Below are 23,319 nucleotides of genomic sequence, written 5' to 3' on the forward strand. Positions count from 1 at the left end.
CTAAACAGATACAAGGGATTTGGAAGCTTCATTCTGACTGAACATAGGTAGTTAAGACGCACAGAGAGTTGAGTACTTGTGTTACTCAGACTCTTCAGAGTTCACAGAACTTATGGCCGTCTCTGTATAGTACGGGAATTGTAGTACACTCCTCTGATTCCATACTCAGAAGGTCGAAGCAGGAACTTCTGAGTATGGGCCATCCCTGGCTACATAGGAGGCTCAAGGCTAGCTTGGACTATGAGACCCTATCTCAAAAAAATGGGGCTAGAGAATGTCTCAGTGGTTAAGAATATGAGCTATTCTTGGAGAGAAGTTGGATTCAATTCCCAGCACTCACGTAGCAGCTCACAACATCCAGTTCCAGATCTAATGCCTTCTTCTGGCCTCTGCATGTGGTCTCCATAGACATACATACAGGAAAACACACACACACACACACATTAGGAAGTGTGGCTGTTGCTAGCAGCAGATTCTTGAGCTGGTTTATTTTTACATGGCTGCCTTCTTAACACACGGGAAGGCTGGGCCTCTGGAATGTACATCCATCCCTAAGAAGTACAGTAGACACCAGGCTGTAGAGGTGGGTCCTGGACTCTGCCCCCTCTGCTAAGAGGTGACCACAGTACAGGCTGTCTGCACATGAAGACGGGTGGTAGCTCTGTAGAGAGCTCCTGTGTCTCACACACCAGGCTAATCTCACCAGCTCATGAATCCTGTGACATAGCCCTGTTGTCTGTCTCACAATACTTAAGCCTTGGACCTTTTCTTTTTTGAGGCAAGGTCTTGCTATATATAAAACCCAGCTGGCCTTGAATTCAGGGTCCCCCTGCCCTTGGCTTCTTGAATGCAGGAATTTCAGAGGCACACTGCCACATGTGATCTTTTAATATATATACTGACATATATTTGCCTCTGACTTCTTAGGTTAAGAGCCCAAATCCAACAGCTGATACTGAGTTGGCTGCCTTTGGAATACAGACAATACAGACGATAACCACAGAACTGGTACTAACCTTGTACCTGCCTTGCTGGCTCTCCAGCATGTTAGCATATCCTCCTGAAGTAGACAGTCCCAGGCCTCTAGTATTCCACTCTGAGAAAGAGGGAGAAATCTGTCCCTTTCTTCGGTTTTTGGAATATAAGTATACTGATCTACAGGCCAAGTGCTAGGAGACCTTTCTAGTGAGGTCCACAGGGCAGGAAAAGTGAACTTGTGAGCAGGCACTCACTCCTAACTGAGCCTGCCTCAGCTTACTCTCTCCATCCCCCAGCCCCAGCATGAATCAGCACCCTGTTAGGACATCTCCTCATCTCCATTTTACTAGGCAGCGGTGAGGCCTGCAAGCTAATCTACATGACTTGGCAGAATTTTATAGTTTTAAAACAGAAGATCAATTCATCTTCATTTTAATTATTTGAGTAAGCACTGGGCTGAGATTGCCCCTAATTTGGCATTCTATCAGCCTATCTGGGACCTAAAAGATACTTTTGACAGAAACCTTGGACTCCACCTTAAATCAATGAGCCCCTCCTAATACAGGCAGAAAATGGGAGCTCTGCCTCCCCTGTCTCTCAGTTCCAGAGTAGGAAAAACTGAAGAGATGACACCAGAGTGAAAGCCAGAGCACCCTGTTCCTGTTCAGTGACATGCTTCTTCATAGCCCCTGTCAACCATTGCTGTGCCACTGATAACATTTCAGTTAGCCGTCTGATTCCACCATACCCATAGTGAAAATAAAATCATGGATTTGTTTTGGATGAATACTTCACTTCCTAGCCAAGTAGGCAAATTTCTTTGTCTGTAAAATGGATGTAGCGGGTACCTTTTGAGGCTATTCAAGGTACGTAGTAGGGTGATAGTGTGCGCATACTTGAAGCTCTCAGGAGGCAGAGGCAGAAGGATCACTACAAGCTCCACCATACCCTAGTCTCAGGTCTAAACACCGGGTTACCCTGAGCTAGCTACATTAGGAGACCCCCATCTTTAAAAAATAACCAAAAATAAATAAGGATGCACTAGGTAATGCCTGTGCTAACTTCTAGACCCACAAACTCAAGTATTTTCCCCTAAGTCATAACTGATTCTATGGGCCTGGTGGTGTGGGCGCAAGCCTTTTAGTCCCAGCTCTTGGGGGCAGAGGCAGGTGGATCTCTGAGAGTCCATGCCAGCCTGCTCTACAGAGTGAATTCCAAGACAGCCAGGGCTACCCAGTGAAATCTTGTCTCAAAAAAAACAAACCAAAGGGCTGGAGAGATAGCTCAGTGGTTAAGAGCACTGACTGCTGAGTTCAATTCCCAGCAACCACATGGGGGCTCACAACCATCTGTAATGGAATCTGATGCCCTCTTCTGGTGTGTCTGAAGACAGCTACAGTGTACTCATATAAATAAAATAAATCTAAAACAAAAACATAAAATGACATATGGGTTTAGTTCATATTGCAACCCCAAGAACAATGGGGTTTCTGTACTTAAGAGTCACCTCGGGGAACATGTTCAATGAAGAACATGACTTCACCTCTATGGAGATTATTACTTCTTAAGTGTAGATTTGGGCTGGTGAGATGGCTCAGTGGTTAAAGCACTGATTGCTCTTCCAGAGGTCCTGAGTTCAATTCCCAGCAACTACATGGTGGCTCACAACCATCTGTAATGGGATCCAATGCTCTCTTCTGGTGTGTCTGAAGACAGTGACAATGTACTCATATACATGAAATTAAGAAAAAAAGTGTAGGTGTGGGGCCCACACACTTGCATTTCAGTGTCTCAGATCACTCTGGTGTCAGGCTCACATTTTTAGGACCTCTTCAAATATGAAGACAAAGCTGTCTGTAGCAGAGAGGCAAAGAAGCTCATGGTCTTTGTAGAGTGAAGGATGGAAGGCTTTGAAAGTCTAGTGTCTGCAGTGCTGGCTGTTTAACTGGGTCCCTCATGCCTAGCCTCTGCCTGCATGAAGCAAACCAGAGGGAGGAGGGAAGGAAACTGTCTAGGTGGCTGGGGCTACATAGTAGCAGTACTCACAAGGGTAGCCCTTGGCGATGCACAGCTGGCCTAGTCACGTGTGTGACACAGGGCTGAGCTGAAGGGGAGGGGACCTCTCTGATTTCAAGGCCTCTTGGATCTGACACCGGCCACTCTTAAAGCTCCCCTTTCAGAGGTTCAGTGACCCCGCCATTGGTGCCTCTCCTGCACAGGTGTTCATCTGCTCATAGCCACCTGCGAGGCTCTCTCTTTTGTGAGGCTTGAATAAACACAATTTTGTGATCTGCTACTCCGACTGTGACTGCTAGACTCCCTGCAACTCCTCTTTCTTTACTTCCTCTCACCTGGGCCTTGATGTGGCAACAATTTAGTAAGGCATTAAGAGGATGTTGAAGTGCTGAGATGCACCAGATACAATGTCTATTAGAAAGGAGCCGAACCCACTGTGCCTAGGGGAGGGACTCCGGGATGCTTCTCTTGTTTTTAAAAACTTCTGCTAAAACATAATTAAAATGAGCAAAAGGTGGCAGTTGTGCCTGTAGTCCCAGCTATGCTGGAGCTGGAAGAAGGGGATCACTTGAGCTTGGGAGCTTGGGTGAGCAAGAAAGACCCCAGTCTGTTCTCTGGGTGTGTGCATCCAAAGTTTCATCCATGCTAGGCAGGTGCTCTACCCTTGCGCTGTATATCCAGTCCTATTGTTACTTTTTCCCCACCAGAGACTAAACTGAGTCTCAATATGTAACCCAAGCTGTTCTCCAACCACCTATATTTTCAGCTGCTCTGCTCCTCTGCTGAGAGTCTCCGCCCAGCATTTCCAGGCCTGGAAGCCACACCTTCCTGCAAAAGGACTATGGGGGCAGGGTTGGTACTCTTGAGTACAGACAAATCCCACCCTCCAGCCCCTTCAGGCTCTTAAATGACCAACAGCAGTAATGTCTACCTTCTCTGTGGTGGACTCCAATCTCTCTGCAGGGTAGTGGACTTGCCCTTAGTCCCCCAAGAGGAGAACTTTATTAGAACTGGATGGTCTAATGTCTCTAGCTCCCGGATCCATTCAAGCTGGCAAACAGTTGGCAAGTTACTTTGATGTGTAGACAGGGAGATGAGTTAAAACTCACAATCCAGCTGGGCAGATGGGATTTCTGTGAGTTAGACCAGTCTGGTCTGCAGAGTGAGTTCCAGGATAGCCAGGGCCACACAGTGAGACCCTGTCTCAAAAACAAAACAAAAATACAAACAACAAAAAACTTTATAACCCTCCTGCCTCAGCACCCCAAGGGCTAGGATTATAGGCTGAATTCCTTAGGTGATAAAAATGAACCTGGCTCCTACCTGACCACCTGAGCTCCTGCTGCCTGACAGACTTTCTCTACAGCAGAACATTTTTAGACTCAGACCAAGACATATCCTGACATAACTCCTTCCTTCCCCAAATGTCAGGGGTGACAGTTGTCTGATGAGGGTACAGGTCCCTCTCTCATTTCAGGTTGGATCCCCTCCAAGCCAACACTTCCCTGTGGTGTAATGCAGTTTACCTACGTCGTAGACTTGGAGTTCTGTGCCCCTGAGGTCTCGCCAGCTCCAGACAGGCTCAGAGGTGGCCCTTTCTGGGTGTGAAAGGAAAAACTAGTGGTTAGAGTCTAGTGTCTGCATTCACGAAGCGCCGAGGGCAGCTGATCAGGAGAAGGAAAGCTGGCTATGGGTGGGCTTGGTAATCACACACCCAGCCAATGGGAGCTCATGCTGGGTGATAAGGGCCTCTGCACCCTCCATTCTGCCAGGCCCCAAATCCTTTACCAAACTATGTGAAAATAAAGTGCTTTATTGCCGAGGATCCCAGGGCAGCTTCTGGACAGCTGTGGATGGGGCTGGAACTCAAGTTCCCTACCAAGCCCCTCTGGAGGGTTTGTGAATGGAGACAGAAAGTCTACAATATTTCAGCTCTGGAGAAGCCAAGGAAGTGTGGTTTGGAGGGTTGAGAGGTGTCCGGGAAAAGGCACAGCTGTGCTGGGAGCCACGGCATCCATCTCCCAACTCCAAGTCCAGTGCTTTCAGTGGCGCCACATGGGGGCATTAAATGGGCCATTGGTGTGGGTACCAACACCACAAAATGGCCCGCATCGGACATCGGAACACTCCATACAGGCACATGATACCCTCCTGAGCCCACCCCAAACCAGGCTGCCACGGCTGTGGTAGACAGCGCATGTCTATCATCTGGGGACGGAACAAAGGACCAGAAACAGCTGATGGTTCCCTGACAGGAACCAATCTCCCCTGAGCCCCGCTGACTTCTTCAGCCCACTGATGGCTTCACAGCATGGGATAGGGTAGGAGAAGCTGTGTGCCACAAGGAGGGGTGGTCACCCGTACTCTGCTAGCCCAGCAAAAAGCAGCTATAGGGTCAGATGAAAGGACTGTCCTTTCTTGTCCTTCCTGTGTTCTTCCACAAGTGGCCTTAGGGTAGGGGGTCAAAGGGATTCACATCAGATCCTGGGAACTGGCATGTCTGTGGGCCACCCTGTCTCAATCCTGAACAGAGAAAGGCAGAAGGGCCCGGTTCTGAGAGAAAGGGGGAAAGGGATCTTGTCAGACTGGCATAGCTCCTCCCCTTCAGACACTTTCCCAACACATCACAAGGGCCTTATTCCCAACACACCCTCCAGCCTTCTCACCAGTCCTTGAGATGCCTGGGGTCTATGGGAGCAGGGAGTATGCAAGCCTGATTGGCCTCTCAAATAAGCCCTTACACTTGCCCAGTATGGGAGGGGCGGGGCAGAGGGCAGAAGGACCAGTCTCCAATCCCTCTTCAGTACTCTTTGGCCTCTTGCAGTTGAGCCAGGTACTCTGCCTCAGGCGGATTGTCTGCGCAGGCCCGGCCATTATTGGGGGGGCGCACAGTGTGGTAGCGGCTCCAGTCCCCCTTACACAGGATCCAGGGCAGCGTATCTACCTTGAAGTGTAGCTCGGGTGAAAAGTCGGTGCTGACTAGGTCCGGAGCTCCTGCCCCTTTGCCACGGGTCAGCAACCGGCTGCCTTCATCATAGCAGCAGTGCTGGGCGGCCAATGTGCTGCTTTCGCCAGACAGCATGGAGCGCAGGCAGAAGCGCGCGGTAGGCTGGTAGATGTCCAGGCGTTCCCGTGGGCCACTCGCATCTCGCCATTGGAAGGTGCGGCCCTGATGTTCGTCCCGCAGGCTCACAGCACTGTACACCGCCTCCAGAGGGTATGCGCAAGGGCAGCTGGGCAGGTCCTTGAACACTTGGCTCAGATACTTAGTTAGGAAGTCACTCTTGCAGTTCAACCACTTCTCACAGCTGTCCACATCTGCAGAGGGTAAGGAGGCAGGGAGAGTGCTGATCAGAGCTGCTGACCAGCCTCCGGCCCCTTGGTAGCAAAAAGGCTGTTCATACTTAAGATCAGTCATGTGGAGAGTGCAAACCCGGCTGGGGCAAAGGTACTGCTTGGGAAAGCCTTTGGAGCAGAAGTAGGACTCAAGGAAGTTAAGGAGGGGGCTGAAGAGATGGCTCAGTGGTTAAGAGCACTGACTCTTTCCAAAGAACCTGGGTTCAATGCCCAGCATCCACATGGTAGATCACTACTGTCTGTAACTCCAAGATCTGATGCCCTCACACAGGCGCACATGCAGGCAAGACAGTAATGGACATAAAATAAAAACAGCTTATTAAAAAGATATGTTTTTTGCTGGTTTTGTTCTATGAGGCAGGTCTCACATTTTCTAAGCTGGCCTCAAATTTGCTACTTAGTTGAGGATGACTTTGAACTTTCAATCCTCCTGTCTCCACCTTCCACATACTAAGATTACAGACACGCATTACCATGCCCAGTATATGCCCTGCTGGGATTGAAGCTAGACAAGCTTCTCCATCTCCAACTGAGAACAGCAGCTTTTGTCGTGTTTTTCATTTTGACTCATTTTATGTGCATGGGTGTTCGGCTACACGTATGTTTGTGTACCACATATGTGCAGAGCCCATGGAAGAGAGAAGAGTATGTGAGATCCTCTCAGACAGAAGCCTCCATGTGGTTGCTGGAAACTGAACCTTGGTTCTCTGGGAGAGCAGCCAGTGCTCTTGACAGCTGAACCATCTCTGCAGCTCAAAGAGACGAGAGATTTTTAGCCAAGAAGTATTTCAGTGTTTTAGCTACTAGTTTGCTCTTCTCTTTCCTTCTCTCTGTTCTAAAAGAAACAGGGTCTCCTGTAGCCAAAGCTGTCTTGAACTAATTCAATTGTTTCTACCTATTGATCAATTCTTCTTCTCCTTCTCCTTCTCCTCCCCCACCCTCTCTTTGTTTTTTCAAGACTGAGTTTCTCTGTGTAACCCTGTTTGTCTACACTGGCTCTCGAACTCAGAGATGCGCCTGCCTCTGCCTCCCGAGTGTTGGGATTAAAGGCGTGGGCCTCTACTCCACGGCCTGGCTGACTGATTCTTTAACTGCCTTTCTTAGGGCTCAGCTGTTCTGGGCTTCCCTCAGCTCCTTATCTCTGCTGCATCCTCCCCTCTCTCCCTGGTTCAGGGAGACACAGGTTCAGGAAGCTTCTATTTCATTTTGTGGAACTTAGACTCGTGAGCCATGCCTTAGGGAATGCAGATAAGGCCCAAGAACACCAACAGGGGGTGGGAGGTGTGTGTTGGCAAAGCACAGCCTATGTCCCGCTGCCTGCAAGAAGCCACCTGGGATATTGGAACCCTGGCTCCTTCTGACAGGCACCTCCCCAGAGGCAGCCTGCCAGGGAGAAGTAGAAGTCTCCGCTTTACCCTCAGCATCTCCTCTGGGGCTCCCATCAAGGTCCCAACCTTGTAGGAACCAACCTAGAGCTGGGTAAGGATTCCTGGCTTCAATTCCTCCCACAGGAAGACATGCTCAGTGACTTCTGCTATCCCAAGAGAGAGGCTCTCAAGACCCAACAGCAAGATCTAACCCCCAACTAACCTGAATCAAGCATATCCGTAGCATTGTGGGCAAGGGGCTGCCAGCCCTCACGGGCAAAGCCCAACGTGTTCTCCTCTGCGGTGCCTTTGGGAAGAGAGGAGGCCAGGCTGGTGGCGCCCCAGGGCACTCTGGGCTCCCTCCCGATAGGGAAGCCCAGCCCTCACTAGGCTCTTGGTGCCCACAGCAGCTGAGACAGGCCTGGGACAGGACCACCACAGTTGTGAGCTTCCTGTACGAGTCTCTGAAGCCCACCCTTCCTACAAGTATCCCATCTTGACCTTCCCAGGGAACCATGGTCACAGTGTGAGTCATATTAGCCACTCCCATGCAGGGGCCGGAGCTCATCTCACCAGGACAGGGGGGAAGGTCGCAGACTCGGGACTCTGTGGCAGTACAGGCATAGCCGCAGGGCCGCGTCCTCTGCTGGTGGCCGCTGCTGCAGCTCCCACTGCAGGGAGACCAGGTGCCCCACTCCTCCTGGGGTTCATAGTCTGGGTTGAAGTAAGGGGCCAGGGTGAGTGTACTCAGTCCCCCCATCCCTCTAGGGCACACTGTTGTAAACTGGCCAAAGGCACTCCTTTATCCCTGGCCAATGTATGGAACATGATTGGATTCTAGCCCACCTGTCCCCTCAGTCAGATGTCCTTGTGCAGTGAACAGCCTGTGCAAATAGGTCAAGAGGTCCTATGGAGTCAGAACAAACTTGGGACTAGAAGCCTCCTGGCTCACTATGTGTGACCTTAGGAAGTCCACTTGCATTTATGAGCTAGTGTTCTCATGTCCATCAGAACCAAGAAAAAAGAGTGGATAGATGGCTTGTCTAGCCTGCACACAGCCCTGAGTTCCATCCCCTGCACCAGGTATAGCAGCGATTGCCAGCAATCCCAGCAGTGCGGACATGAGAGAAGGATAAGAAATCCGAGGTCCAACTGGAGAGATGGCTCAGCGGTTAAGAACACTGACTGCTCTTCCAGAGGTCCTGAGTTCAATTCCCAGCAACCACATGGTGGCTCACAACCATCTATAATGGGATCCGATGCCTTCTACTGCTGTGTCTGAAGACAGCGACAGTGCACTCACACACATAAAATAAATACATAAATCTTTAAAAAAAAAAAAAGGTAAAGATTTTCCTGATTCCCTCTACTGAGGAACCTGAGGAAGCTCAAATACCCAGGCCCAGTGTCTGCCACACTTGTTCTCTCCTCCATTCCTCAAGACAGGCCTCAGGCCGGCTGCCACCAAGACTTGGAGGACAGTGAAGAAGGGAGAAAAGCTGAAACCCCGAAAGGTCTGTCTATATCAGTTCAGGAAATCGGGAAGAGCTTATGTGACTTAGTCTTAATCCTTGGTGCCTCAGAGTTCCCAGGAGAGTGAGTGAGACTATGGGCCCAGAGGCTAAGGGAGGTGGTAGAACATGAGGAGTACACATGGCGGTCCTAGCAGGCCGTGGGCATCAGGAGGCACAACAAAGGAGCCAGGGAGTTCTTCATCACATGCTGATGCTTCATGCACATATTTTTGGCATATGAGCGTTTGCGGCATGAACATATGTGGAGGTACACAAGTTCGAGAAGAATACATGTATGTGTGCATGTATAGGCAGGCCCAAAGTTGACATGGGATATGTTTTTAAATCACTTTCTACTTTACACATTGACACAGGGCTCCTTGGTAAACCCAGAGCCTGACCTTTTCAGCTAGTGGGGCCAGGCAGCTTGCCTGTCTGACAGAATGGCCTATCTCTGCCTCCAACATGCTGGGACTCCAGGGGTGCTGCCACTCACCCGCTCACTCTGGTCCTCACACTTGCATCACAAGGGATGAGTATCCATCCCTTTGACCATCTCAACAGTGCAGCTGTTTTATCTTTTGAGGCAGGGTCTCAAGGTAGCTCAGGCAGGGCTGGAACTCAGTATGCAGCCCACGCTGACCTCTCTCTGTCCCCTGCCTCAGCCTCTTGAATCCCGAGGCTGCGGCTTGTGTACTACATGCCAGGCTGTGTGTGAGCTTGTTTACTTACTGTCACAACTGGCCCTATGTCACCTAGATTATTATCTGTTTGAGAAAGGACGGAACTGAGATATAAAGAGGCTATGTGACGGGGGACACTCAGCTGCTGAATAGCGGGGTGAGCACAATCTAAAACTGAGATTCATTGTGAGTGACAAAATTTAGGGTGCTTTTCAGTTTTGTAGGAACTGATAAATACGAATATTTATATTGTTAAATAGCTTTTGCCTAGAGGCGCTCAGGGCTGTTGTGCAAGCCCTGAGTGAATTTTTGTTGCCGAAAATCACTTTTGAGCTTCAACCGAATCTGCACAGGCCTAGGCTGCTGGCCTGCTCAGTGCTCCCTACCTGGGAGGCTCTACTCCTCCTCCTCCCCTCCAACTCATTCCCACTCTGGACCTCGTAGGAGGACCTCAACCAACTGGAGATGCCAAGCCAGACTACTCACCATAGCTGTCTGGTTCCTGGAAGTCCCGGTCCTGAGGACCCAACCAGCCATAGTCCCAGTTGTCTATGGCCCCACTGGACCAAGGCTCCTCATCCTCATCTTCTTCAGTGCCCCCTTGGTCCTCACCCTCGTCATACTCCAAAGCATAGTCCTTTCCTTCTTCCTCCTCCGCTTCCCCTGGAGCCCTGTCTTTGAGGCTGGTGGCTCCTTCTTCACCTTCTTGGTAGCCCCAGAAGAGGGGCCAAAAGAGTTCCCTGGTGGGCAACCAGCTAGAGGCACGCAGGGGCCAGAGATTGCTGGGCTCAGAAGGCAGGTCCACGTCTACCTCAGTCTGAGGGTCCTGCACCACCTCGATGGTCACCTGTGAGAAGGACAGACATGTGCCAGAGACGGCAGGCTCAGCAGAGGACTCCAGAGAGGAGAAGATGGGTTTGAACCAGAAGTCCCACCCTTGCCATGGATCCTGCTATCTTCCCTGCCTCGCTGTGGTCTCTCAGTGAGCAAGGGACACTGGGTAGAGCTTTTTGCATGTCAGAATCACCTGAATGAAGATGCATTGAGGAGAATCTGGCAAGTGCCAGACCCAATGGTTTAGGAGAAGCCGTTTGGATTCTGCCTCTGCCATCCATGGGCTGCCTGACCTCAGCAGGGGTGGGGATGCGAGCTAAGGTCCTGTGTCAGATGCCCAGATCCCCCTCAGGAGAGTTTCAACTGCAGCAACCATGTACATGGAACCATTGCCGTGGATGTGAATGTTAACATTCTTGTGCACTTTCAAATAAGAAGAGGTCACGAGACAAAATTCAGAGGGGTAGAGAACAGCAAAATACAAAGAAGAAAGTGAGCTGGATGTGGTGGTGATATTTTGCACGTGGGGCACGGAGGAGGCAGGCAGACCTCTGTGAGTTTTAGGCCAGCATGGTCTACAGAGTGAGTTCCAGGACAGTCAAGACTACACAGAGAAACCCTGTCTTGAAACAACAACAACAACAACAACAACAACAACAACAACAACAACACCCAAAGAAGAAAGTTGAGCATCACCTGTATGACTAGCATCGCTAGCTGGGACACTTGCAACTTTTCTGCGTACGTGCACATGGATATTTTGTTTGTTTGTTTTTTTAAATGCAAGCAGACAGGCTTTAAAAACAATTGTAGAGGGGTTGGGGATTTAGCTCAGTGGTAGAGCGCTTGCCTAGCAAGCGCAAGGCCCTGGGTTCGGTTCCCAGCTCCAAAAAAAAAAAAAGAAAAGAAAAGAAAAGAAAAAACAATTGTAGAATGCTCTGTACTTTTGCAGTCTTTCTTCTGGATTAAAGTATATCAACAGGTAAACACCCTCTCCTTGAAGATTCAGGATAGGCTGGGTTTCCTGGAACACCTTTCTGCAGGCTTTCCCATGTTGCAACCCTCCCCATTTCAAACTGACTCCCTTTCCTGCATGCAGTAGGTTTGGGGGCCAGGACAGGGGCCTGGGAGATCACACCCATAGGACATTCCAACAGGTCTTCACTATATTCAGGACCCATGGCAGAATCAGGAGCAGAGTGTCCATGCACTCGGTCCTCAAGATAGTCCTATAAGGCTGCTGTTTTTGTCCCCTGCTACACCCAGGGTCAGGGCTCTACAGACAAGAGACTTTCTGGCAAGTAGAGGGGTGGATACTCTTCCCACAATGCATAAGGAGTCCACTGTCTTCACACAGCCAGCAGAAGAATAAGGGTAAGGCTCAGTTTACTAGCCTAGCACCTCCTAGAGGTCCCCTAGACAAACAACCACTCTACAATCTCACCTGGATATTGGGGTTTGGTGCGCTCAAGTCTGTGTTAGCCAACCCTGGCAGCTTCTGCAGCTCCAGCAGCAAAGGTGTGTGTTCCAGGTTCCCGGGAGGAGTGGCCGTGCCCAGAGTCAGAGCTGTCGGCTCAGGAACAGTCTGGCACTTGGGTTGACATGGTTCCTGCAGATCGTCTCCAGGGAATCCTGATGTTGTCTCCTTATCCTTGGGGGAGCTGAGATCCGGAGCGGGTGAGGCCTAGAGAGACAAGGAAAGGCCAGTGATCAAGGTCAGCTTCTGGAGGCAGGAAGCCTGGGCCTGGATGTACCACACACTCACCTGTGACTGGGAGCATCTGGTGTATATGTTTAGAAAGTTTAATGGCCCTAGGGGGTAGGTGGAGTGCAGCCAGGCAGAAAAAATGGACTGTATTCACTAAGTGGTCTTTTTTCAAGCCTTTGTGTTTGTGTGCATGTGTGTATGAGTGTCTGTGTTTGTGTGTTTGTATGTGTGTGTGTGTGTTTGTATGTGTGTGTGTATGCATGTGTGTGTCTGTATGTGTGTGAGTGTGTCTGTGTCTGTGTGTGTGTGTGCCTGTGCCTCTGTGTGTGTGTGTGTGTGTGTGTGTGTGTGTGTGTGTGTGTGTGTATGCCTGCCACATAGGGCTCTAGTGAACGTGTGGAACTTTCAGGAATAGGCTCTCTTCGTCTACCTGGGTTCGAGGGATGAAGCTCCGGTCATCAGGCTTAGCAGCAATGCCCTTACCTTCTGAGCATCTTGGCAGCCCACAAAGCTTTTGACAACAGAGGCCGGGAAGCACACTACACAGCCCGGCTTACTCATCCACAGATGTCGAGACCCAGAAGGAGGGAGCAATTGCCCACCCCAGTAGCTCCAAAGTGCTGTTTTCAGTCCCCCCCACCAGGTCTACACACACACACACACACACACACACACACACACACACACACAGGCATAGGCACACACACACACATACAGACATACAGGCACACACACACACACACACATACAGACATACAGGCACACACACACACATACACACAGGCATAGGCACACACACAGACACATACACACACACATACAGACATACAGGCACACACACACATACACACACACATACAGACATACAGACACGCACACACACATACAGACATACAGGCACACACACACATACACACAGGCACACACACACATACACACAGGCACACACACACACATACAGACATACAGGCACACACACACACACACATACAGACATACAGACACGCACACACAGGCACACACACACACAGGCACACACACACAGGCACACACACACAGGCACACACACACATACACACACACATACAGACATACAGACACGCACACACAGGCACATACACACGTACAGACACACACACACATACAGACATACAGACACGCACACACAGGCACACACACATGTACAGACACACACACACACACACACACACACACACACACACACACAAGAGCAGAAAGCTTCCGGGGCAAGAGCCTGGTCATACTGAGGTGTGGGCAGGAGGCCTGTTCCCTCCCCTCCCCATAACCCAGACAAATGACCCTGTCCTCAGAATCTACTCAAAGGCAAATTCCTTGGCATCTCCTCTGGCCCTCTTGGCCTTCCTTACACCTCATTTCTTCTAGTCTGTTCAAGGTGTCTGTCTTAGTCACTGTTCTATTGCTGTGAAGGGACACCATGCCAAGGCAACTCTTATATTTAATTGGGGTCTGGCTAGTAGTTTCAGAAGCTTAGTCCATTGTCATCATGGCAGGAAGCAGGCAGGAAGGCAGGCATGGCGCTGGAGAAATAGCTGAGGGAAAGAAGCTGGGCCTGGCTTAGACTTTTGAAAGCTCAAAGCCTACCTCCAGTGACACACTTCCTCCAACAAGGCCATGCCTACTGACAGGGCCGCACTTCCTAATCCTTCTCCTTGGTGACAAGCATTCAAATATGTGGCCTATGGGGGCCATTCTTACTCAAATCACCCCAGTGCCCAAGCCTGGACCATCCCTTGTCAGCTGAGGTGGTGAGGGGAAGAAGCCCCTGGCTATTCCTAGCAGTTCGTCAGCATTCACCTCAGATGGCAGACATTGGGCAGTCTATGCCCACTACCTACTTCTGTTCCCCGGGTACCCATGGCAAGGCAGGAGGAGTTCCTTCCAGGGACATCTTGGTGGGTCTTCCTGAGGCCCCAGCCTTGCCCTTCTCCACCTAGTCTCTGGTGCAGCATGGGGCAACTTCCTTGAAGAATAAGGTAAGAAGGGCTCCAAAGGCCAGTTCTGCTTTCAACCTATGTCTTCAATGAGGTGAGTGCCCTACCAAACCAGAATGAGAAGTCCTACATGAAAGGAAAGTTATAATTTTACTAGACATGTCCACAGCATGTACTGTGTAGCAGACGCTATTTGTGTGTGTGCATGTGTGCATGTGTGCATGTGTGTGTGCGTGCGAGTATGTGTATGTGTGTGCATGTGTATCTCTGTGTGTGTGCACGTGTGTGTGCTCACATGTGCAGTTGCACACGTGCTCATGCCTGTGGAGGCTGGAGTACAGCTTTCACTGTCATTCTTCAGATACCATCCACCTTTAAAAAAATGTTTTTAGGCCAGGCAGGGGTGGCTCACATTTTTAATCCCAGCATTCAGGAGGCAGAGACGTCAGATCTCTGTGAGTTCAAGGCCAGCCTGGTTGACATAGTAAATTCCAGGACAGCCGCACAGAGATACTCTGTCTCAAAAATACAAAAAGGAAAAAAGAAAATTAAAAGTTTGTTTTATGCGTCTGAGTGTTTTGCCTGCCTCTGTCTGAGCGCTGGGATTAAAGGCACGTGCACCCACTCCCAGCCCTATGAAGTTCTTTACCCATTGACCAGCCTCTTAGGCATTAACCTACATGTCTCATGTAGTCAGGGTCTCATGTAGCCGAGGCTGGCCTTGAACACCTGACCTTCCTGCTTCTACCTAACAAGTGTGTGCCACCATACCTGTTTTAAGGTGGTGCCAGGGATCCATCCCAGGGCTTCATGTATGCTAGCTAAGCACTCCACTGCCTAAGCCACACCTCTAGTCTCTTAGTCTAAACACTCTAGCATACATGCAGCTCCCGGCAATGTCTGCAGTCAGGTGCCAGTTCCCATTCCACCATCATAGACAACAGCAATGAAGCATTCACACAGAAGCTCTGTCTGAAGCTGTTACTCCAGTTCCAGGAGATTTGGTGCCCTCTTCTGGTCCCTGAGGACATCAGGCACACAAATGGTACCCAGACATCAAGCAACTAAAATTCCCATACACATAAAACAATAATAATAATAATAATAATAATAATAATAAGAAGAAGAAGAAGAAGAAGAAGAAGAAGAAGAAGAAAGGAAGAAAAAAAGAAAGAAAGAAAGAAAGAAAGACAGACAGAAAGAAAGAAAGAAAAACCTTCAGACTCCTGGACATTGATTGGCACCTGGATGTAAGGTCTGGAAGTGCATGCATGAACAGAGCACCCAGGGGTCCTGACCTGAAACCCCGGTGCTCCTGAGTTCCCAGGCCCGGGTGAGCTCTTCTTGCTGCCTGTCATTGACTCTAACCACAGGATCCAACCAAGAGCACCTTCTGCAGAGGCAGAAAGTCACCCTCTTTGTTCCTGTGTCCCGAGCGCCCCCCCCTCTCTCACACACACACCCACACACACACACACACACACACACACACTCATGGTAATGAGCCTTATGTGCAGACCCTTCTCATTCACACGGGGCTTCCATGCTCACAATCTTCTCTGCTGGCTGTGTATGACTGGAGTAACTCCATGACCTGGTCTGGGTTCACATCCCATGCACACTTACCAGCCTCATTCTAGGGCAGCTATTGACTGCACTTTGGGAATTAGAGAAACATCAGAGGCCATCTGGGAGGGTTGCTGACCTTATACTGATAACCCAGAGGTGGTAACAATGGACCCTAGTGAAGGAAGACAGGCTGTGTGCACCCTGCAGCTGGACCCTCTCCTGGGGGGTACTTTACGTCTGTCTGTCTGTCTGTTTTTTGAGATAGGGTTACTCTGTGTAGCCCTGTCTGTCCTGGAACCTCTGTAGATCAGACTGGCCTGGAACTCAGAGATCCCTCTGCTGCTGCCTCCTGAGAGCTGGGATTAAAGGCATGCGCCACCACAACCTTTCTGTCTTAGCTGAGTCTGAGTATGGACGCCCACTGATGCAGATCCTCTTAGCAGATATATTCCCATCCTCTGAGGCTCTGGCTTGTTCAAGAATATCTGTTCAGGAAGCTGAAAGGGTGGTCAAGTTTGGTTCCCGGCACTTAAGTAAAGGAGTTCATAATCACCCGTAACTCCAGCTCCAGAGGATCCTATGACCTCATCTGGCTTTCAAGAGCATCTACGGGCTGGAGAGATGGCTCAGTCGTTAAGAACACTGACTGTTCTTCCAGAGGTCCTGAGTTCAATTCCCAGCAACCACATGGTGGCTCACAACCATCTGTAATGGGATCTGATGCCCTCTTCTGGTGTCTGAAGACTGCTACAGTGTACTCATATAAAATAAATAAAGTCTAAAAAAAAAAAAAAAGCATCTACAACTATGTGCACACACCTACACGAGAGAATCTAAATTACTTTTTAAAAGAATAACTGTCTATAGTTAGGTATGGTGGTACACATCTGTAATCCTAGCACTTGGGAACCTGGGGTAAAAGAACCAAGGGTGCAAGGCTATTGAGGCTAGACTGGACTACATAGTGAGATCCTGTCTCAAGAAGAAATAAACAATCAGTAAACAAGTAAATCACCTGCCCTTCCCTACAAGATACCCTTTCTTATCCGCTCTTATAGCACATGTTCAGAATACATAGCTCCATTCTCTTGATAGACGTCAAAACTTTTTCTTTCTATGCTGCATATGCCCCCCCCCCACACACACACACTCACTCCCTGGTTTGGCCAGGCAGCACTGACCCAAGTGCTTCCAGATGGGATCAGTATTCTGATTCCCCTTCCCCACCACAGGGCCAAACTTGGCTACTGGCCTGTTTCCACCCTTCTATTTCCTCTGTGCCTCAGGGATCAGGAGCTTGTCTTTACCAGAATCTGGACCCAGGTGTAGGTGACTGCTGTCTCTCCTTGAAGCCCAGTTACTAAGGCCCAGGCCCATGCACACAGAACCTGACTGTACACTCAGTTGCTTTGGCCTCACAGAGCTTCTAGACACCCAGTCGTGAGGCCATGGGTAGGGGCATGGACTAGGTTTCCCCTCTCTACTCCCTTCCTGACTAGCACAGACTGTTCTACCACCCACCCCGACACCTCATCCAGACCTCAAGGCTCCTCAGCATGGCGTGAGCACTGCTGGCAAGCGCTCTGTTCCCAGGCCTCAGGGTGGGCCTCACAGGGCCCACTTGCGTTGACTGCTCTGCCCTTGTTGCTGTTGAGATTCCGAGGTTCCAGCTCTGCAGCCAGGCCTGCTGGGCAACGAACTACCTGGACTGGGTCCCTGAGTCTCTACAACTACTCTCTGGGCAGTTCCCACATCAGTCACCCTGTGCCAACGATCAGAGAAGAGGCTGGAGAGCGGCGTCTCAGATGTCAGGTCTGCCCTCTGAGCTTTAGTGCCTTGCTAACTCCAGACAGGGGTTGTACCTCAGGTGCTGTGTGCTGCACTGTATGCAGAATGAGCAAGACACTAGAACACGATCATATGCTCCTTTTATGTCTCTTGTCACTTTTGATCATTATAATAATAGTTATGATGATGATGATGGTGATGGTGATGATGATGATGGTCTCGTGTAGTCTGGGCAGATCTCAAACTCAATATATAATTAAAAAAAAATGACTTTGAACTTTTGGTCCTCCTACCACGGGCTGGACAGTTAGCTTAGCAGTTAAGAACACTGGCTGCTGCTCTTCCGGAAGTCCTGAGTTCAATTCCCATCACCCACAGTTGTTCATGGCCATCTATAAAGGGATCCGATGCCTTCCTCTGGTGTGCAGGTGTACATGAAGCAGAACAATCATACATAAAATGAACAAAAATAAAAAAAAATAAATAAAAATTTAAAAACCAAGTATGTATCACCATGTCTGTTTTTCTGTTTGATTGGTTTTTTTGGTCTTTCAAGATAGGGCTTCTCTGTGTAGAGCCCTGGCTGTCCTGGAACTCTCTCTGTAGACCAGGCTGGCCTCGAAGTCAGAGATCTGCCTGCCTCTGCCTTAAAGTCATGCACCGGGGCTGGGGATTTAGCTCAGTGGTAGAGCGCTTACCTAGGAAGCGCAAGGCCCTGGGTTCGGTCCCCAGCTCCGAAAAAAAGAACCAAAAAAAAAAAAAAAAAAAAAAAAAAAAGTCATGCACCACCAGCACCTGGCACTATGTCCGATTTTATACCATGTTGAGGATGTAATCTAGGGCGTTGTGTACTCTAAGAGAGAACTTTACCAACTGAGCTATATCCCCAGACTTCTGACTCTTGAAAGAGTACTTGACAGGGAAGGGGGAAGGAACCTACTGAGATTAGTCTGCTGAGATCCACATCCAGGCCTCCAGCCCCCCATCTCCCAGGCCCCTCCTCTCCCTTAACCATACTCCCTTTGTTCCCCACTGAGGGCGAGGGGGACTGGAGGGTCAGGAAGGCCCAGGGAGGTGGGCAGCTGCAGGAGGAGGCAGCCAAGACATGCCCTTGGTTTGGTGTTACATAGGCTCCAAGTAGCTCCCTCCTTGACTGCTCAGACAAAGGCTCCAGGCACAGGAGGGTCACCTCTAGGAAAACACCTGCCTCTCCAGGCTGCCCACCCTACCTCCTCCCCTCCCCCACCATGTGGGTTTGCTTTCCAGCAATTTCGAGTCTGCGGACTATGTATGCCTCCTGCTAGGTACATGGCACTGCAGGTTGGTCAGGACTCTCAAGATCCTTTCTCTGCACTCAGCCCAGCCCTTCAGAGTGCTTCCTACCATGGAGACAAGATCCCTGCTGCTGGGTGGCCTTCTGGAGCCCACTTCCTGGGGACACTCCCAAGGACTCTGAGCCTCATTTCTCCTTTGCTAAAGCCCCACCACCATGTCCCCTGGTCCTCTCTTAACTTTCTCCCACCTTGTCAGGCATAGCTGAAGGCTGCCAGGGTGAGGTGGCCAGGCGCACAATGGGTGTGTTACTAGACCCGCTGTCCATTCCCGCATCACTACATGAGAATTAAATGTCACCCAAGAGAGGCCAGGCTCAATGGGTGACGTTTCCGTCTCAATGAGAGGTAGAGCCATGTCGCACTGTGCCTAACTCTCAACACACCTGGCCTCTGCCTTGGGAATGATTAGAACTTTGAGGCCAAAGGTTTCTTACTCAGCGCTACAGTTCACAGGAGGGATTCTTGAACCCATTTCGCCGTGGGCGTAAAGTGAGGCTCAGCGTCAGGCCTGCCGGAGTCAAAGGTGACACAGTTGGTTCACAGAGTTCTGGATTCTTCCCACCACCCACCCCCATCCCCAGAAATAACCACATCAAACAAAACAAACTGATACAGGCATGGGGTTTGATGTACTTCTTCAGAAACCAACTTGGCAACATCTGGCATTGCAATATCTGGTCAGCATCGGATAAGCAGCCTGGGGCATACCATGTAAAGATGTGCTAGCCTTCCTGGAGGAGCTCTTTGTGGCCCACCTTGAGCCCATATATGTTTAACATTTCTCTGATTTGATTTTTGTTGTCATAGATGGGATCTTGCCTCATAGCAAGGAATGACCTTGAATTCATGATTCCCCTGCCTTAGCTTAATGGTGGGATTATACCTTCTGGTTTTGGTTATATGGATCCACTAAGGAGCTAAGTTGTTGGGTGGGTCAGTCATTTCTGACTTAGCACCCTGCTCCAAGGGATAGCTGTCTGCATTTTCTCAAGAGAACCCTTGGTTTGAAAGCACAGATTTTGGAAACATATCAACATGTCCCAACAGATGATGTAGCCCCCTTTTTAATTTTCAATGATTTACTTTTTATTTTATTTATTTATTTATTCATTTACTTATTTTCCGAGACAGGATTTCTCTGTGTCCTGGCACTCACTCCCCCTCTGCCTCCTGAGTACTGGAATTAAAAAGGTCTGCAACCCCGCCGTTGGGCATTATTTTGGTTGTTTTTTTTTTTTTTTTTTTTTTTTTTTTGAGTCAAGGTTTCACTGTGTAGGCCTGGCTGGTCTAGGACTTGTTATACAATCCAAGTTAGCCTTGAACTTGAGGCAATCCTTCCATATCCTGAGTGCTAGGATTTCAGCCATGCACAGCCATAACTGGCCAGCCCCCTTTTTGAGGTGTGAAGAGAGTAGCTAAGGTAGGTCACATGCTTACCGCCAGTCTGGAGCATCCCCACAGTTGAGTTTATTTTATTTCATTTCATTTTTTTAAAGATTTATTTATTATATATGAATACACTGTAGCTGTCTTCAGACACACCAGAAGAGGGCATCAGATCCCATTACAGATGGTTGTGAGCCATCATGTGGTTGCTGGGAATTGAACTCAGGACCTCTAGAAGAGCAGTCAGTGCTCTTAACCACTGAGCCATCTCTCCAGCCCAAGTTTATTTTTTAATTCTAGGCACGGATTTGTGTTTAGGGTTTAGTTGTTTTGAGGCAGGGTTTCACTATGGAGCCCTCACTATCCCGGGACCCAAACATCTCTCTGCCTGTCTCTGCCTCCTGAGTGCTCTCATCAAAGGTGTGTGCCACCATACTTTTTTAGGGTTCTGCCAGGTTCTCAGCCAGGTTTCCATCCTGGGCCTAAGGACACACAATTCTGACTCTAAAGTAACTCTTTCCCTCATACTAAAATATGCTAAAGATAATTACAACACAAAGTGACAAGTGTTAAAGTAAATATTAATGCCACATGAACAGAAATGAAGCCAACCTATTTTTTTTTTTTTTTTTACTAATTTTTATCTTATTCTGAGACAGGGTCTCATGTGGCTAGGCTGGCCTCAGACTTGGTATGTAGTTGACAGAGACCTCGAGTTTCTTGTCTTCATGCCTAACACACACACACACACACACACACACACACACACACACACACACACACACCAGTGCTGGGATGACAAGCCTGTGTTACCATGCCCTGCTAAGCCAATTTAGTTAGACCATTATCACTATCGTCAGGTTAGTAGTGAGAATGACTAAAAACCTCTGGTTTTGGGGTGTTTATTTTGTCGTTGTTGCTATGGTAGTTAGTTCATTGTTTTGTTTTGTTTTCCCTTTTTCTTTGAGACAAACGTGGCTATATAGCTCAGACTAGCCAGAGACTCCTGAATGCTAGAAGGTGTTCAAAACTACAACCAGCTCAGAAATCCTGCATTTTGTCCACGTCCGGTGTTTCTCAACAATGGCCAGGTAGACGTGTGTCCCTCGGGAAACATTTGGCAGCGTCTGGCCCTAGGGCAGTGGCTAGGAACAGTGATAGGCATCTTGAAAAGCCCGGGGACAGCTGCCTCCAGGACTACAAATTCCAGATCCCAGAATGACAGCAGATTTACTTCAGCTCTATAATTTATAGGATGCATTGGGTGGGGAAAACTGGGAACTTGAGGAGAAAAAAAATGTCCTAGAGGTGACAATGGTTTGTGATATTTAGGGCCATATAAACTTAAGGGAGCCTTCCCATCCTTTGAAAGGCTCTGGGAGCCTGGGCTCTAACAATATGGCCCAAACTCCTGCCCAAGTCTTGCATTTAGCATTTCTTGTCTCCTACAGGTCCTGGCCCCTCAGGAAAATGGGGGTCTTCCTCTAGAACAGCTCCGGGCAAGAAGAACCCATCAGGCTGGCCCTTGCATACACACAAGCCTCCATGAAAATGTAGGGATGGGGAATGCCCGCTAAAACTGTGAGAGAAGGGCACCAGGCTGGACCGCAGAGATTGGTGACTGAAACAGTGTTTCTAACACAGCCAGCACGCTTTCACCTCGCTCTTCTATCTCAGGACCCACATTCTTTTAAGAAACACTGGCTGACAACTCAGACTCAGATAGGTGTAGAACGCTGTTGACGACCTCAGCCTTCCTCGACTCCCAATGGAAAACTTGAATCCTTGGTTGGTTAGAATTAAGGCGCTGCTGCAGGAAAATCACCTACCCCAAGTCGTTAGCCTCAGGCTACCACTCCACGGAGCTATGGAATCTCCTCTCTCCACCCCAGCATGACTTCTCAGGGGTGTGCGGCTACAGGTGAGATTGGTTCAGGGCGAGGAAGGGGTGGGTTGGACCCAGGAAGCCGGGCCACTGCAGAGCAGGCACCAAAGTCAACTTTTCCCTCCGCAGCCAGTACGTTACAGCGCCGCCAGGGCTCGCGGCCACGCGTGGGTAGTGTAAACTCCTGCGGTCTCAGTGCTCTTGGCCACCCCGCTCCGTCCCTCCAGTCCCGCTCATTACTCACCTCCACCATCCTCGAGTGGCCGTGGGGCCCGGGACCTCGCTTCCTCAGTGGAAGCCCTCGGCCGGCGGCCAGCAGCGCGGCCAGCAGCATCAAGGCTCGCGGGAGCCGCGCTCGGCCGGGCGGTGGCCGCATCGTGTCTGTGCGAGGCTGCTCTGGTGGAGCCGCCGGGCTCGGGAGCGCGTTCGCGCCCCGCCTCGCCTGTTCCAGGGGCGGGAGCGCGGGCTGCGGCGCAGGCTCGGTCTAGCCGCGCGGGGACCTCGCGAGGAGCGGCGTGAGCGCGCGCTCGGGTGCGCGCGGCGGTGAGCACCGGTCTGCGAGCGAGGTCAGTGGCCCCGATATCTCTCCCCTCCTCGCCCTCTCCCAAGGGGCCCCTCGGCGCTCGGGGACTCGTCCGGGCTCCGCGGGGCGGCTTCTTTGATCTGGCGGCCACCCCGCCCTCAGTCCCCGCCGCGTCGCCGTCGCGGCCCCAAGCGAATTCCTGTCCCGGGGAAGTTGCCGCCCCACGGTGCGCGCCCCGCGCGGCCACTGCTGAGGGGCCAGGAGGCTGCGGCGCCACCGGAGCGCTCCCTGACGGCGCGGCGACAGCCACCCGAACTAGCCCGGACCTCAGGGACAGGGATGCGCGACTGGCGGGCGGCGAGCAGAAGGAGTCTTTGGAACCTGTGCAAAAGTGTGCGTGCAGC

At 50.2% G+C, this 23,319-nt stretch overlaps 1 protein-coding gene and 1 long non-coding RNA gene across 8 annotated transcripts; one reads left to right on the forward strand and one right to left on the reverse strand.

Annotated features, from left to right (window-relative positions):
* Positions 1–443: 443 nt before the first annotated feature.
* Ism2 (isthmin 2) lies at positions 444–22,770 on the reverse strand. 7 transcript variants are annotated; one of them, XR_005506125.2, is made up of 9 exons: positions 22,637–22,770; positions 12,194–12,433; positions 10,402–10,762; positions 8,292–8,432; positions 7,942–8,025; positions 5,939–6,312; positions 4,525–4,592; positions 3,926–4,193; positions 444–1,096 (listed from the first exon to the last, which is right to left on the reverse strand). XR_005506125.2 is itself a non-coding variant. In XM_008764895.4 (6 exons), exons 1-6 carry the CDS (start codon positions 22,766–22,768, stop codon positions 5,795–5,797), a joined length of 1,476 nt encoding a protein of 491 aa, XP_008763117.1. In that variant the 5' UTR covers positions 22,769–22,770; the 3' UTR covers positions 4,792–5,794. The 7 variants fall into 7 exon arrangements, 3 of the variants coding, with proteins under 3 accessions (XP_008763117.1, XP_063118754.1, XP_063118755.1); XR_010052294.1 differs by having other exon boundaries at positions 4,521–4,592; XR_010052293.1 differs by lacking the exon at positions 7,942–8,025.
* Positions 21,313–22,536, forward strand: LOC134479239 (uncharacterized). The gene is made up of 2 exons (XR_010052311.1): positions 21,313–21,598; positions 21,959–22,536. It is a non-coding gene; the product is annotated as an uncharacterized LOC134479239 (long non-coding RNA).
* Positions 22,771–23,319: the final 549 nt, after the last annotated feature.

This window comes from Rattus norvegicus, chromosome 6, assembly GCF_036323735.1.
Source record: "Rattus norvegicus strain BN/NHsdMcwi chromosome 6, GRCr8, whole genome shotgun sequence".
Lineage (NCBI taxonomy): Eukaryota > Metazoa > Chordata > Mammalia > Rodentia > Muridae > Rattus > Rattus norvegicus.

Coding starts and splice junctions, on each gene's coding strand:
- Ism2 (XM_008764895.4), bottom strand. CDS start 22,768: ATGCGGCCACCGCCCGGCCGAGCGCGGCTCCCGCGAGCCTTGATGCTG. Junction 8,433..10,401: donor CCAGGAACCAGACAGCTATG/GTGAGTAGTCTG, acceptor ACTTCAACCCAG/ACTATGAACCCCAGGAGGAG. Junction 8,026..8,291: donor CGACCTTCCCCCCTGTCCTG/GTGAGATGAGCT, acceptor CTCTTCCCAAAG/GCACCGCAGAGGAGAACACG.